This window comes from Haliotis rubra, unplaced genomic scaffold (genome assembly GCF_003918875.1).
Source record: "Haliotis rubra isolate DU_JTF1 unplaced genomic scaffold, ASM391887v1 Scf7, whole genome shotgun sequence".
Lineage (NCBI taxonomy): Eukaryota > Metazoa > Mollusca > Gastropoda > Lepetellida > Haliotidae > Haliotis > Haliotis rubra.
Genome location: NW_025767412.1, coordinates 1171096 through 1186691, shown reverse-complemented (window position 1 = coordinate 1186691; position 15596 = coordinate 1171096). Strand labels below are relative to the sequence as shown.

General features: G+C 42.5%; 1 protein-coding gene and 1 long non-coding RNA gene across 2 annotated transcripts in view; one reads left to right on the top strand and one right to left on the bottom strand.

Annotated features, from left to right (window-relative positions):
* LOC124258681 (zinc finger protein 277-like) overlaps window positions 1-7657 on the top strand; it is a 20578-nt gene extending 12921 nt beyond the window's left edge. The window contains 7 exon segments of the mRNA XM_046692752.1: window positions 3184-3316; window positions 4107-4192; window positions 5347-5446; window positions 5810-5902; window positions 6345-6469; window positions 7353-7462; window positions 7465-7657. Coding sequence (XP_046548708.1) covers window positions 3184-3316; window positions 4107-4192; window positions 5347-5446; window positions 5810-5902; window positions 6345-6469; window positions 7353-7462; window positions 7465-7526 — 709 coding nt within the window. The 3' untranslated portion in view covers window positions 7527-7657.
* The window catches only part of LOC124258683, an 18956-nt gene extending 3360 nt beyond the window's left edge, over window positions 1-15596 (bottom strand). The window contains exons 1-2 of the long non-coding RNA XR_006893648.1: window positions 15499-15596; window positions 5559-5563 (exon numbers count right to left, since the gene is read on the bottom strand). This is a non-coding gene — a long non-coding RNA (uncharacterized LOC124258683). The remainder of the gene's footprint in view (window positions 1-5558; window positions 5564-15498) is intronic.

Genomic DNA, 15596 nt, shown 5'->3' with positions numbered 1-15596 from the left:
TTCACATGTCAGGGAATTGTTTACAAGTGACAACAACCTTTCAACGAGGGAGGAAGGTCCCAATTACAGTCCAGTTAGACGGGAACTACGTGATTCGGCTGTCTTCACGGGGTTAGAGACCTTTCCTGTCAGCATTGAAGACGATTCATCAGGCAAATTGCAGCAACATACGTTTGACAGACTTTTGGTGACATCAGCCAGTCTACTTTATATAGACTTTATATAGACTTCACAACGATGGCAGTCACAGAGTCGGACATTGCTTCGTTTCCCTTACGGACATGGCAAGGGTTTCACGATCGTTGGATCTAGATACAAGCCATTGTATCTCAAGCACTACTCTCTCCGCTATTACTACGAAGTTGGCAGAGCCTACTCAGTCCTCAAGTCGGAACTAGAGCCTACACAGGACCTGCAGTTCCTAGCAATTCAGCTCATCACAACAGAAAACCGCATAACAGTACCAGAGGACCATTGGCTAAAGATACAACAGATGGTATCGCAAGCTCTACTCTCTCCGTGGCCACTTTGACAGTGGCAGAGTCTGTTGGGTCTCCTCACGTCAGCACAAGATATGATGCGCAGAGGGAGGTTACAACTACGCCCACTACAGGTCTTCGTAATTGCACATCTGGACGATTCGGACCCACAGACAGACTAAAACCATATCTACTAAGGTGGACTCAGAGATCGAATGTTTGCGGAGGCACCTACTTAGCAGAGCCGGAGTGCAAAACGCATCTCTATGTGGACGCATCTCTCCAAGGATGGGGAGCACACCTCGACAACGAAGTGTCAGCTGGGAAATGGACGTTACAAGAGAAAGATCTACATATCAACATGCTAGAAATGAACAGACAATCTGAACATCCACATAAAGCATGCCACATTCCAGGAGCCAAGAATGTGATAGCAGACGCACTATCTCATCCAACTCAGCCATCCCCAACAGAATGGATGCTACATCCAGAAATCTTCAAACAGATCATACAAGAGATAGGAGCGCCACCAATAAACTTGTTTGCCGCAAGATTCAACAATCAACTGGTAACAATTGTCTCTCCAATACCAGATCCACGAGCATGGGCAACAGATGCTCTAAGCATCTCTTGGGAAGGACTAAACGCTTACGCGTTCCCGCCACCAGCTCTAATACTGTAAATCATGCAGACGAGGAACCTGCAACTGATTTTGATCGCACCTTATTGGCCAGCGAGAATATGGTTCCCCATTCTCATACAAGAACTAGGACCGCCTCAACTGCAACTACCAGAGTGGACGAACTTGCTAGTACATCCACACACAAAGTAAGCACACAGCAGCCCCAAGGTGTTCCGCCTACACACATAGACCGTATCAAGACGTGCTTGAATAAGAGAGGATATTCCGCCAGGGCAGCTAAAGGGGTCACGCTAGCTTTACGCAAGTCAACATGCAACTTGTACGATGACAAGTGGCGAAGCTTTGAGACCTACGCTTTGAAAACAGGCTTCACGGCCATGAAAGCAACACACGCTCAAGTGGCGTACTATCTTTGTCACCTAGACAAATGAAGCGGTTAAAAGTGTCAACACTCTCAACATACCTAGCGGCATTGAGCTCAGTTATCACTATGAGGACAATTGTAAAACTGACTAAGGTACCAGAGTTACTGGCCTTACTACACTCTTTTAAACTGGAGGACCAACAACAGAGATTTAAAGCTCCGGCTTGGGACCTCAACATAGTTCTACGGCATCTCACCAGTGACGCTTATGAACCATTAGATAGGACATCTTTTGAGTTCTTGACACAGAAAACTCTGTTCATGATTGCCTTAGCAACAGCAGCAAGGAGGTCGGAAATACATGCTCCAGACTCTGAAAGGACACGATTTGATGAAAATCGAAACATCGTGCATATGGGACTGAGATGGTACTTTATAGCAAAGAATCAACTGCCAGGTCAACCGGACAGACAATTCCACATCCCAGCACTATCATCAGTCCTTGGGCCACAGGATACACAGGACCTATCCTTGTGCCCAGTAAGAGCATTGAAAGTCTACCTACAAAGGTCTAGGACCAGGAATCGAAAATTCAAGCGTCTTTTCATCCCTATATCGGCAGAGACACAGACTGAGATCTCTCGTAGACTATGATATCAATATGGATGAGAACTGTCATTCACGGGCCTACAAAGCAGCAGGACTTGATCCTCCAAGAGCCTCAATCCACATGAAATTAGAGCTCTGGCGTCAACATTTCGCTCTACATGGAAACTGCACTATCACAAAGGATAATGGAGGGCTGCTTTTGGAAATCGGACATGGTGTTTGAGAGACATGAGGGAGCCCTGCGCCACTGAAGGCTCTGGCATTCACCATTTCGCCCACTTGTTCTAGCACAACAATTGACAGTTCCACAGAGGCTGAGACAGAGTCTCGCCCTTTTATCACATGACTTGCAAAAAAGCCAACACTCAGGAGAGTTACAGCTTTAGAGTCCATATGCACGTCAAAGACAGACTAGCATAAGTGATAAGACCCAGTACTTGTACTCATACATAAGAAGAATTAACTTCTCCACTTGATGCTTGCATCAAGAGATGGAGTTGCAAAATCCACATAAAATGTTAACAGAAGCGAGGACCAAAGTTAACAATTGTGGTCCCCCATCAGAAAGCTGGAAGTAAAGGGTTACAGCAGCAGCAGAGCCTAGCAGTAAATTGAAGTGCTACCAGGAAGTTCCCATAGGGGGGTATGCAAGACGTAAATCACTAATTGGAATCCAGAAGTGGCTTGACCCACCACCAGATCCGTCGGATTCTACAACCAATAATACATGAGTCAGGATAAGGAAAAATATGTAATTTTCTGAGTAAAATTGATATTTTATACTTATCCTGACTCCCAACCTCCCCGCTAGGCACTTTGGATTTCCCTGTAAATCGAAGTGTCGGGCTAGCAATTCGGAGAGAGTGAAGCGGTGGACGCCGTTTTCCCGCCAAAACCGAGAGGGAGACAGCTCGTAGTGAGTAGTGATTTTACGTCTGCTTTATTGAAGGGAGCTTCAAAAAGGAGATACAAGTGTTCCACTAACATTCGGGAAAGGAAGGAGACAAGCAATAATACATGAGTCAGAATAAGTATAAAATATCAATTTTAGTCAGAAAATTACATTTTTGTTTCTTTTCCACCTTGAGGTTCCTGTGTCTCTACTGTGAGAAGACATTTAGGGACCGACCCACCCTGAAAGAACATATGAGGAAAAAACAACATCGGAAAATCAATCCAAAAAACAAGAAATATGACAAGTTTTACATCATCAACTATCAGGTACCAGCCTTTATCTTATGTATCCAATGATGTATCTTAAAGCTTTTGTCATGCCAAAGACCAAAGTTCCTGTCTCAGATAGGTACAATGTTTGAAACCCATTTCTGGTGTCCCCCGAAGTGATATTGCTAGAATATTGGCAAAAGTGGCATAAAACCATGCTTACTCGTCACTCACAGTATCCACTCAACCACATGTTCAAGTAAAATAAACTAGAACATAATACTGAAACACAGATCATCTGGTAGTTTCCGAAGTTGGACATTAAAATCAGATACTTGTAATGTTTGTTTTCTTCAGATTGGTACACAAATTGATATTGTAGGAATGAAAACGCTTGCATTCCTAGAAGCAGTCATTTTAGAACCAAAATAAGTCTGAAGAACAAATTATTTTGTTGTATGTGGCTATAAATTGTACATAACTGTTTGTGAGTACACAATGCCTTTTAGAGTGTTCAAATGCAATATGTGCTATATTTTTTATTATTCGTTCTCAGTAAAATACAGACTCTAGTATTTTTTGGGTTGAGTCCCATCCGGGATTGGAACCCATGTTCTCAGGGTCTGGGTCCTAATCTCCAGCACACAAAGTCAGCCATCTAACCCACTCAGCCACCCTAGCTTCCACAAACATGAAAGTCATACAGTAAAGTACTTCCAGAAAGTATAACTATATTATAACATATGTTCATTATGTTGCATCACTGCATGTGTCAGATGGGATAATATTTCCCTGTCTAGGGTGACCTTGACCCTGAGAAATGTCAGTGTTTACCTTGTACATGCAGGAGATGGGTCGGAGCTGGGAGACCATCCAGTCTGAGGCAGACACTGCCGCTGATGACGTTGCCGAGACGGAGACTGATGAGGAGGAGTGAGGCATTTTTTCATATGCTAAAACAAACATTTCCAACATAAATCATCATTTACGTTTGATTTGTTTATTACCTTACGATCCAAACTTAAAGATGAGTAAATAGGTCACACAGTGAAATTAGGCAATGTATACTCAGAGGTAAAAGTTATTGTGACATGGAATGTATCATTGGTAATCTTGTGAATGAATTATTTTAATTTGAAACCAAGAAAGAGTGTTAAAATGGTCGAAGAAATAAAAGGCCAACAAATGACATTTCAACACAATATACTACATGTTGCTTGAATTATACAGCAATATCTTAATAATCAGAAGAATGTTAATGTGTAACCTTGAGCCCTGTTTCACAAAGCTCTTGTTAGCCTAAAATCTCGTAACTTTTATCGTAGTAATCGTATCTCCTATAATGTAGCATAGACTTACGAAAGTCGTAGCTTTGTGAAACAGGGCCCTGGTCTGCAAGATCCCCTGATCTGTCACCCATTGGATATGTCGAGAATAAAATGGAATGATGTTTACGCCATCATCCAAGTCTTCCAACAACATGGCAAGAACCGTTGTTCTTGCTCTGGGACTTACATCGATGCTTGGTGGCTTCAGTGAGGCGAAAGGGGTGGTGGGGTAGCCTGGTAGTTAAAGCGTTCGCTCGTCACGCTGAAGGTCTGGGTTCGATTCCCCACATGGGTACAATGTGTGAAGCCCATTTCTGGTGTCCCCTGCGATGATATTGCTAGAATATTGCTCAAATCGTCATGAAACCCAACTCACTCATTCAGTGAGGCGAAATTGCCAGATCCGCATCAAGGCACAAGGTGGACATACTCGCTCCTTACCATGTGAACTTGTGAACCCTCTCTTGTATTGTGGCTAATATGCATATACCAGGCATGCTGTTCTTATGTACTGTTGATCGTTGCCATACCTTGAAACATTTGTCATTCGTTTCAGTAACAGGTTAACAATGATTCTTTTGTGTGTCACAATAACTTTTGCCTTTGAGCATGTTCCAAATCTGTCGACGACCTACCTATCAATCAAAATCTGTATCACACACACGGAACTGTGGTGGTGCCATCCTTATTATTGACTGACTTTATGATATTCCTGAGAGGGTGCATGCAGTGAGTGAGAGCAGGTTGTCTGTGTTTCAGTGAGTGGTCTGGATGGCTAGAGGAGGCTGGATCCCAAGCCTTGTGTTTGTTCTGTGAGTTCTCCTCCAGCATCCCCGACAGACTGCAAGCACACATGGTGGTAGGTCTTCTCCAGCTGCAACCTGTTCACCTCACACGACTTGTGTTCTCAATCCATGCTTTCGGTCTATTATACAGCATAAAGAGAACTGGATAATATTGATTCCATTGACCTCACCTATCACTGATTATTGATTGATTTCCACAGGTTTTATGAAACTGTAATTCATAATATGTAGTTAATATCAATATATGAAGAATAAGAACATTTGGGCACAAATGGGTACTATTTCTGGTGTCTCCCGTCGTGATATTGCTGGAATATTGCTAAAAGCGGCGTAAAACTAAAGTCACTCTGCCAAGACAGCTATATGGCATGATACTTGCATTCACTCACTCAATGTTTTCCATATTTGTCACCAAGGAGCTGCATGACTTTGACCTACATGAACTGAAGCTAAAGTTGACCCTGAACTTCTACCAGAAGGTCAAACTCATCAACTTCATCCGCAGACAGGTATGTGTACAGGAACAGACAACATCTTCGCTGTCAGCAGGTTGTTTCACTGCATTGTCTAGTCCAGACACATTGCTGGAATATTGCTGTAGGGCAGTGTGGAGTAACAAAGACACACACACACACACACACAATTAATTTCCTTTGTTGATGGAATTTTTCACTCAAATTGTCAGGTGTTGAGTTTTGAAGTATCACATAGTGTATGCGTAAGTCGGTGTGTCTTTACTCTCCTAGGTATCACCATTACAGTAGGTGTCGCCACGAATCTTGCATCTGAATTCTTTCTGTCCAAGACCAAAGACTTTAAGATGAATCAAAAGAGTTTCGACTATATGAAATAATTGTTTCAGATGAATATTCAAGTACAATGCATTGAAGTACTTCAAATTCTGTGTATTTGTGAACTGCTGTTTCTTGCATGCCGCTGTGACTGTTCCAGATTCACCAGTACACGTGTTACGGATGTCAGGGAACATGGAACACCAAGCATGACCTCCTGGAACACATGCACTCCATGAGACACGTCAATGACATCCCCGACATGCGGGTGTGGGACCAGCCTCAGTACGTTCTCAATTTCCTCTCTGGGTTCTGGTTTTGAGTGGCCCTCCATATGCTTGTCATAAGACATCTTAATGGACTGGATGGTCATTGCACCCCGACAGCCTGGATGGTTATTCCCAAGATCAGTCACTGGATTGATTGGTCCAGATTAAATTATTAACAGGCTACTGTCAAATATGTGAAATATTCTGAGTACAGTATTACACTACGAACACATAGGTTCTCCACTATCACTATTATTTCAACGTAACAGTTTGGTACAGGTGCAGATATCTTTGACCCACATGTGGACATGGATATATGGATAAGATTGTAACTTATCCACCAGCATGAGCTTTGAGATCAACACAAGTGCACAAGACAGTGACTCTTCATTCCAGACAAAGAAACAAAGTTGACAGAATGATTTTCTCTCTGTTGCTGGTCCAAAGCTCTAGAACTCTGTTCCACTTGAACCAAAACAAGCGGACTCCTTGATTACTACAAAGATGTTGTCTAAATTCAAATTTTCACCTTACACATGATGACTGACTTTCCAACCCGGTGGGATAAGTCGTACGACAGTTAAACTTCTAGCACCTCACAGGCAGCTTGGTTTAACTGGGGTAATAATGTCTTAGTGCTTTGAGCATGCACAAGTATGTAGGTACAGGCACTTTATAAATGTCCAATATTATTATTATAACTGTATTTTTCATATCTTTCCATAAACACCACTGAACAGTTGGATATAAGTGAACGTCATGGCACGATACATGTGCAGTATGGTAATGCATTGTGCTCTACTGTGTGTGTCCTGATATTTAGGTTTACATTCAACAAGAAGAAATCCAATGCAATGGCAACACCAGCAGTTTATCTATTATGATTTACTTTTGTTCAGGTACTACTTTCCTACCTACGAGAATGACAACCTTCTGTGCCAACTGGATGATGACGACAGTGATGACAGATCCTGCAGCACAGACGATGGTGCACCTGTCATTGCTGAGGATATCCAGTGAAAGACACCATACTGACCGATGAACATCTTCGACAAGAAATAATGTGGTCATGACCAGTCGCCAACAGAGCTGGATGTACATACAGTGTCAATATTCATAATTTATTTGTATGTAAATACAATCACATGGGAACTTGGGTATTATGTCTTTTTTTCATGTCCAGATTAAAAAAATCCTCGAACAATCATGTCTTATTTCATATTTAACTTGCAATAATGTGTAATGGTAAAATGCAAATAATTATCTTGTCACATTTTTGTAAATGTGTCGCCTATGTAGTTTAATTGTGATAAATTGCCTCAAAGGCTGGACAAACTTTCTATTTTTCACATGCCCATGATCTATGAAGTCCTACACCATCCTCATGATCTAGTGAACAGAAGGGGTCTGCCCAGAGAATAGAAGGTTCCTCCGAGTGGCAGGGATTTAGTGATCTCTCAATGGGGTATCTAAGGTATCTTAGTGGTCTACAGCGTCATATATGACTTTAACAGCAAACATTATATTTTAAGACATTATTTACCTAATAGTTTTATCATGGTTTTCTTTATCCTTTATTCCTTAATTCAATATATTTTTCCTTATCCTGACTCATGCTATTTGCTTGTCTTCTTCTTGCGAACACAGTGGAACACTTGTATCTCCCAATTGAAGTTCCCTTCAATGTCAAATAACTAATTAGTACTCACCACGAGTTATCTTTCCCCTCGTAAGCGCGGGAACGAGGGCGCCACCTCCCACCATGTGCCTCACTCTCTCCTTCTTCGCCCAGTGACCAGGACGTGAGAGCGCCTGTGTCTCCCTACACACTATATCCTTTATTTATATTTAGTTTGTTACATCTTATATTCATCTATAGAGGTGTAACTAGTATCCTTATTCAACATGCATTGATATTTATTCGTGTTTCTGCTGCTTTATTCACGGTCCGCCGTGTTTGCTCAGCAGACTGCGTTAATGAAAATCTGCACTGTTTGTAAATTACGTTACTCTGCTGCCGATCCGCATTTAGTATGCCCTAGTTGTACAATGCCATGCTCTATTGTTTCACGCTGCAATTTATGTATTAAATTGTCTAATTCTACCTTTGATAAATATTTATATTGCGTCTTGAGACGTGCAGCAGATAGATCTCGGAAACAATCTTCAGTCATGGCTGATAGATCAGAGTCAGATATACCCTGTCAACTGTTGGCGGATGACCCTCTACCGTCTGGTGTTCCGCCTGAGTTACCTTCGGGGGAGAAGTGGACGGTCCGCTATATCCGCTATAGTTTACCTGCATCCCAGGACGTTCCAACATCACAGTCTAAGGATGATGACATTCCGATTATCATTCCAGATGTACGGCATAAGAAGCGACCAGTATCGGCTACCGTCACTTCAGCGCAGATCAACATGCAACCAGAGATGCCTACGCTGGCGCCTGAGATTCTAACTGAGGGTCGATGCCGCTACCACAGAAGGCAGCCTCAACGCCAGCGCGAGACCGTCCCAGGCGACCTGGTCACCCAGATCATGATGTTGATGGAAGACCGATACACGGTTTACAGAGGCCTCAGAGCGAGGCCCAGAGCCCAACCCATAAAAGTCATGTAGGGCCCCAGAGCCCGCTATGACTTCGGCGTGAGGGCCCCAGAGCCCATAAACGCCTCCACGTAAGGGCAACCCAGCCCGTATCGAGAGCCTTCGCGAAGAACGCCCAGGCGCATCCACCGAAGGATCCAGATCCTCACCAGTCGGAGGGGCTTCACGGAAGAGGAGTGCTTCACCGAGCTCAGACCCTGAAGAACACAGAGGTCGTTAGCAAGCTCCTATATAATGATTAGGACTCTGACTCGATACCTTCCATGGCGAAGGTTAAGTGGCTCCAAGTCATCTTCACCCAGAAGATCTAGAAGGGATTCATTGAGAGCTTCCGAAGCCACCAGCGTCGCCGAGGAAGTCTCCTCCAAGGTCTCCCCATACTAGCCACTTTCGTCAGTCCATTCACCACAATCTTCTCGTCGATCTTCATACAGATCTAGGACTCCACCTCACTCTATTATATGTGATCCTACGTCAGAAGAGGAAGAAGGTATCGTATTCTCGGATGCAGAAATTAGATACTGGATGGTGAATGGATTGGAACGCGTTTCTTCGCTCTAGAACGAGAACTCAGCTCATACTTATTTGATGAAGGAAGATGATGCGGACACTATCTCCTTACCTCCTATTGACCCGATAGCAGCGGTTCCAGCTAATCTGGATACAACCTTTACCAAATCTTCGAAGTTTCAGTCAACACATTTCCCGGTTTTCAACGCTAAGAAATTTGCAGGTCACAATATGGACTCCTTTTTCAAGGCTCAAGAGATTGATGACAACTTTAAGTTAATCAGCGATGCCAAGTCCAGGAATTACAGAATAGACGATCGCAAACTAGCCCAGTTGGATACCATTTCTAGGAGAATGTTTTTTGGATTGAATAGATCTAGAACTGTCAATGAAACCCTCATCACCAAGTTCAAAGATTCTACAGAGGAAGAAGATAGGATGATCTACTCGGCTCTACTCATGCAGAAAAGAGACCAACAGTTCCTTACAGATCACTTGTCAGCGCTTACTGCAGCTACTACCATGGCTCGTCGTCAGGGTCTACTAGCCTCCTGCAATTGGGGTAATCAATTTACGGAATCCTCAACGCTGCCCGTGGTCATGCATCGCCTTGCTCTTTGGTGGTAACATAGACAAGGTCTCCAAAGAGGTGTCTAAGGACTCTAGAGAGGTGCTTATGATCAAGTCCATGGATACGCTTAGCTAATGTCATTAAGCAATCATCCTTGAGATACTCTGGCAAGTCTAAATTCTCTGGACTACAGAAAGCACGGGACAAGAAATTGGCTACAGCAAAAGGTCCCAAGGAATCTTTTCATTAAGCCCATAGAGCAATTTCAGAGGAGGATCAGCAAGAGGCAGATCATCCAGAGGTTCCCAGCGTTTAGACGATGAAATACAGGTTCGGAACGACTGGAGTCTTCCACCCCAGCCGTTCCAGTACAACTTTCTCAAGTGGGTGGGCCTTCAGCTGCACTGGGAAAACTGGGGATTCCTACAAGATCCTTATGTATCCAACATCCTACAGCACGGATATCAAATACTACTCAAGGCCATACCTCCGTTGACAGTCATCCCTCAAGGTTCGAGCTTCCATCCGGCACAACTACCAATGTTAAGAGAAACAGTAGCTACTCTTCTAAACAAACAGGCCTTAGAAGTTCTGGATCAATGAAACATCGTACCAGGTTTCTACTCCCCAGTTTTCCTAGTGCCCAAGAAAAATTCCAAGGAAAAGTTTGGCTCATATACAACATGAGCATCTTCAACAGAGACTATCTAAGCAAACCGCCAGCAAGCCAGCATGATACACTTACCATAACCGCACTTAATTGGTCCCAAAGATTACATGGCCAGCATAGATTTGCAAGATGCATATCTACACATTCGATTCATCCAAATTCAAGGAAATATCTAAGATTTATCCTAGGCGGAAAACATTACCAATGGAAAGTACTTCCTTTGGAATCTCATCGCCCCTTGGGTATTCACAAGAGTGATTTAAACCTATTGTCTCATACCTACATCGTCCAAGGTCTTCGCCAGCGTTTTACCTAGACTGGACGGGATACAAGTGGATCCAGATCCACAGCGTCTCAGACTACAGCTGAACTTTATAATCAAGTTACTAACTCAACTAGGATGGTTAGTAAATCTACTCAAGTCAGACCTAGAACCAACATAAGATCTGCAATTTCTAGGTATACGCATTTCTAACAGCCCAGAATCGTGATAGTAGTCGGGGAGGACAGATGGATCAAGATCCAACAGTTAATCCCACAAGCCTTACTCTCTCGCTACCACTACGACAGTGCCAGATCCTATTGGGACTACTCACATCAGCTCAAGACTTGACAGTCAGAGGCAGACTTCAATTACGTCCGTTACAAGTCCTCATCAATGCGCATCTCGAAGACCCTCTACCGTTCAGTCTACCAGATCACGTCAAACCTCATCTACTTTGGTGGACCAAGAGATTGAATGTTTGCGAAGCGCCTCCTTAATAGAGCGAATCAGAAACACATCTCGTAGGCGCGTCACTACAAGGTTGGGGAGCCCACCTTGCCAACAGGACAGCGTGAGGCCTATGGAGCAATCAAGAGAGCAAGTTACACATAAATCTGCTAGAGATGCAAGCAGTCATAAACGCCATAAGTCACTGGAGCAACCTACTACAGAACGCTCAGTTGATGATTCACACAGACAATTCGACAGTGGCGTTTTATGTGCACAAACAAGGCTCAACAAGGTCACCGAACCTACTGTCTCTATGTTTCCGATTATTCGATCTAATCGACAATCTAAACATACATGTCAGAGCTTGCCACATTCCAGGAGCAAAGAATGTATTAGCAGACGCTCTCTCTCGGCCACACCTACCTTCGCCGACAGAATGGATGCTCCGCACAGAGATATTCACTCAAATAATCAAGGAAATAGGATCTCCTCTAGTAGACCTATTCGCCATTCGATTCAACAAACAACTGACAACGTTCGTATGGCCAGTTCCAGACCCACTAGCATGGGCAACGGACGCACTAAGCATATCGTGGGAGGGACTCAACGTGTACGCTTTCCCACCACCAGCGTTAATCCCACAAGTCTTGCGGAAAATCAGTCAAACGCAGAGCGTCCATCTGATTTTAGTCGCACCCTACTGGCCAGCGAGAAAGAGGTTTCCAACTCTTATTCAAGAAATCGGACAACCAATTCTACAACTTCCAGAATGCTCGAATCTGTTGATACATCCGCACACCAAACTAGCGCACGGAAAACCAGAAGTATTCCAACTTCACGTATGGATTGTATCAAGGCATGTCTGAATAAGAGAGGTTATTCAGCCAGAGCGGCAAAAGCAGTCACGCTTGCCCTGCTGACTCAACTCGCAACTTATACGATGACAAATGGCACAGTTTTGTCAATTATGCTGCAAAGAAAGGATTTACAGCCAGATATGCTACTCATCCTCAAGTGGCGGACTACTTATGTTATCACATCAGACTAAGAATCTGAAAGGCTCAACTTTGTCCACTTATCTTGCTGCAATAAGCTCTGTCATAACTATGAGAACGGGCGTCAAGTTAACAAAAAACCCAGAGTTACTCGCTTTGCTACGAGCATTCCGATTGGAGGATCAAAAACGGAAGTTTCACGCTCCAGCTTGGGATCTAAATATAGTGCTCCAACACCTCACAAGTGAGGCTTATGAACCATTAGAATCTACATCGTTTGAATCACTGACTCAGAAAACTTTGTTCCTGTTATCACTAGCTACGGCTGCCAGGATGTCAGAGATTCACGCATTGGATTACGAGAGAACACGCTTTGATGATATTCATAACATCGTTCATCTGGGACTACGCTGGGATTTTATAGCTAAGAACCAATTGCCAGGTCAACCAGACAGATTATTCCACGCCCCAGCTCTCTCATCTATACTTGGACCTCATGATCACGATGGATCTATCACTATGCCCAGTAAGAGCACTGAAAATATATCTCCACCGATCCAAACAGAGGAGAGCAAAATTCAAGAGATTATTTATCCCTCTATCTACAGCTACGCAGACGGAAGAAGTCTCACGTGCTACTATCTCCATTTGGATCAGAACTGTCATACTACGTGCCTACAAGGCTGCAGGACTCGACGCTCCAAGAGCATCTAATCCTCATGAAATTAGAGCGCTAGCATCTACACTTGCTCTACACGGCAACTGCTCTTTGAATACCATAATGGAGGGTTGTTTCTGGAGATCCGAGATGGTGTTTGCCAACCACTATCTGAGAGATATCACCACCGAGGACGTCCCAGGTATCCACCATTTTCGCTCAACAGTTGACAGTTGCTCGGAAAAGATAAGTCAATCTTACAGATTTTATACTTATCTTATATCAGTACTAAATAGCTACATGCCATATATATATTTTGCTTAAGTTCATTTTATTATCTTAAGCTCAGTACTATGGTTGTTATGTCATACAGTATATTAGCTAACAACTCTAAGGAGTTTTGCTATTATATATATTTAGCTTAAGTTTCATCATATCTTAAGCTCAATATTATGGTCACATTTTAAAATGTATTAGCTAACAAACTCTACGGAGTTTTTGCTATTATATAGCTTAAGTTAAATTATATCTTAAGCACAGTACTATACTCATATAGCTTAAGTTTATTCATATCTTAAGCTTAGTACTTTGGTTACTTCATAAAAGTATATTAGCTAATAAACTCAAAGGAGTTTATGCTATCATATTAGCAACTTAAGTCTACTAGTCTTAAGCTTTGTATTAATGTTGTATATACTTTTATCATAATATTTATATTGTAATAACCCATATATGGCAGCTGATAAGTTAGCAGCAGGAATTCATCAGTTCAGTGCCTTTATGAAGTTCCCATAGGGTTATTACAGTCATTACAGTTCAAAATCACTAATTATCCAAATCCAAAGTATTATATATTCCCACCTCCATAGCCGTCGGATTCTACAAGCAAATAGAATTGATATTTTATACTTATCCTGACTCATGAGGTAAGCCCTCCCGTCCTCCCCACATAACACTTTGGATTTCCCTGTAAGTTCAAGTGTTGGGCTCGCTATAAAAGGAGAGAGTGAGGCACATGGTGGGAGGTGGCGCCCTCGTTCCCACGCTTGCGAGGGGAAAGATAACTCGTGGTGAGTACTAATTAGTGATTTTACATTGAAGGGGAACTTCAATTGGGAGATACAAGTGTTCCACTGTGTTCGCAAGAAGAAGACAAGCAAATAGCATGAGTCAGGATAAGTATAAAATATCAATTTTATTCAGAAAATTATATTTTTCTTTTTATGGATGGTATATATGTAAAAAGTAAAGCAAAATGTGGCTGGTTGTGAAACATATTTTACTTTTTTATAATGTCTTGCTTATGTAAATGTTTGACTTATTACCAGTAATTAATAAACTACTTCTGTTTGTCTATAAAAATTCATTATTCAGGACAAGTGCAAGCCAGTAAACTTGTAAAGGCACACACTTCACCACAACTAAACTCAATCACCACAACAGTTTCATTCCCTCTTTAGTTAGAAACAAAAACACCTCAAGAGACACAAGTCACAAAGCAGCATGTTTTGATACATTCCAGGAATCGTTTTGGGACCAGAGCATGACTTTCTGAGCATGTGGTATAAACAACATGCATGGTTTTAATGCAGACTATGGACTGTTCAGTGTTTAAGGTATCAATAAATGCAAAACATGACAACAAATGTTAGCTCCTGGAGTATCAAGGAGTAGACATAGCCAGATTGGAAAACTGTGATGAAAACAAGACGTCCAGTGAAGCATTACAAGGATCTGGTCCTTGTCCAGGCCGGGGTGGTCCAGAACCCCCAATCCCTTCACTACTAACTCATAATCTAAGGCTTGGTATGAATGAAGTTGGTATGACAACAACACAAGTTCCAAAAGATCTATTGGCTCAGGACATGATGACCTACAGTCGATTAGTGCGAGTCACATTTACCCTTATCATGTATTTAGACCCTGAAGAACACTGATCCAGAGAGTAGCCTTACCTAATAATTACCATTGTATGTCATTCTATACTACCGTGTTAAGTCATTGATGACTGCTGCTATAAAACAACAACGGCAGTGGGGTAGCGCAATTACTTAAAGAGTTCTCACATCAAACAGTTAGATTTCCATCATGGGTACAATGTGTGAAGCCCATTTTTGGTGTCCCCGTTGTGATATTGCTGCAATATTATTAAAAGCGGCATAAAACCATACTAAAAAAACAACAAAGCTTGGGGGACATTTCCGCAAATGGGGACAACTCGAAATCATTATTTGCATGTGACCTCTCTGTGAATCGTGTTGAAGTTTCTGTTGTAGATGTGTATGCAGTTTTAGTTTAATATCATTCATGTCCTTTGACTCTAAGGTTTGGTAAAAACATCCCTTTTGGTGAAAAATCAAATTAGGTTTTCACGTAATTGGCATGAACTGATGTAATGAGATGTTTTCAGGTGGATG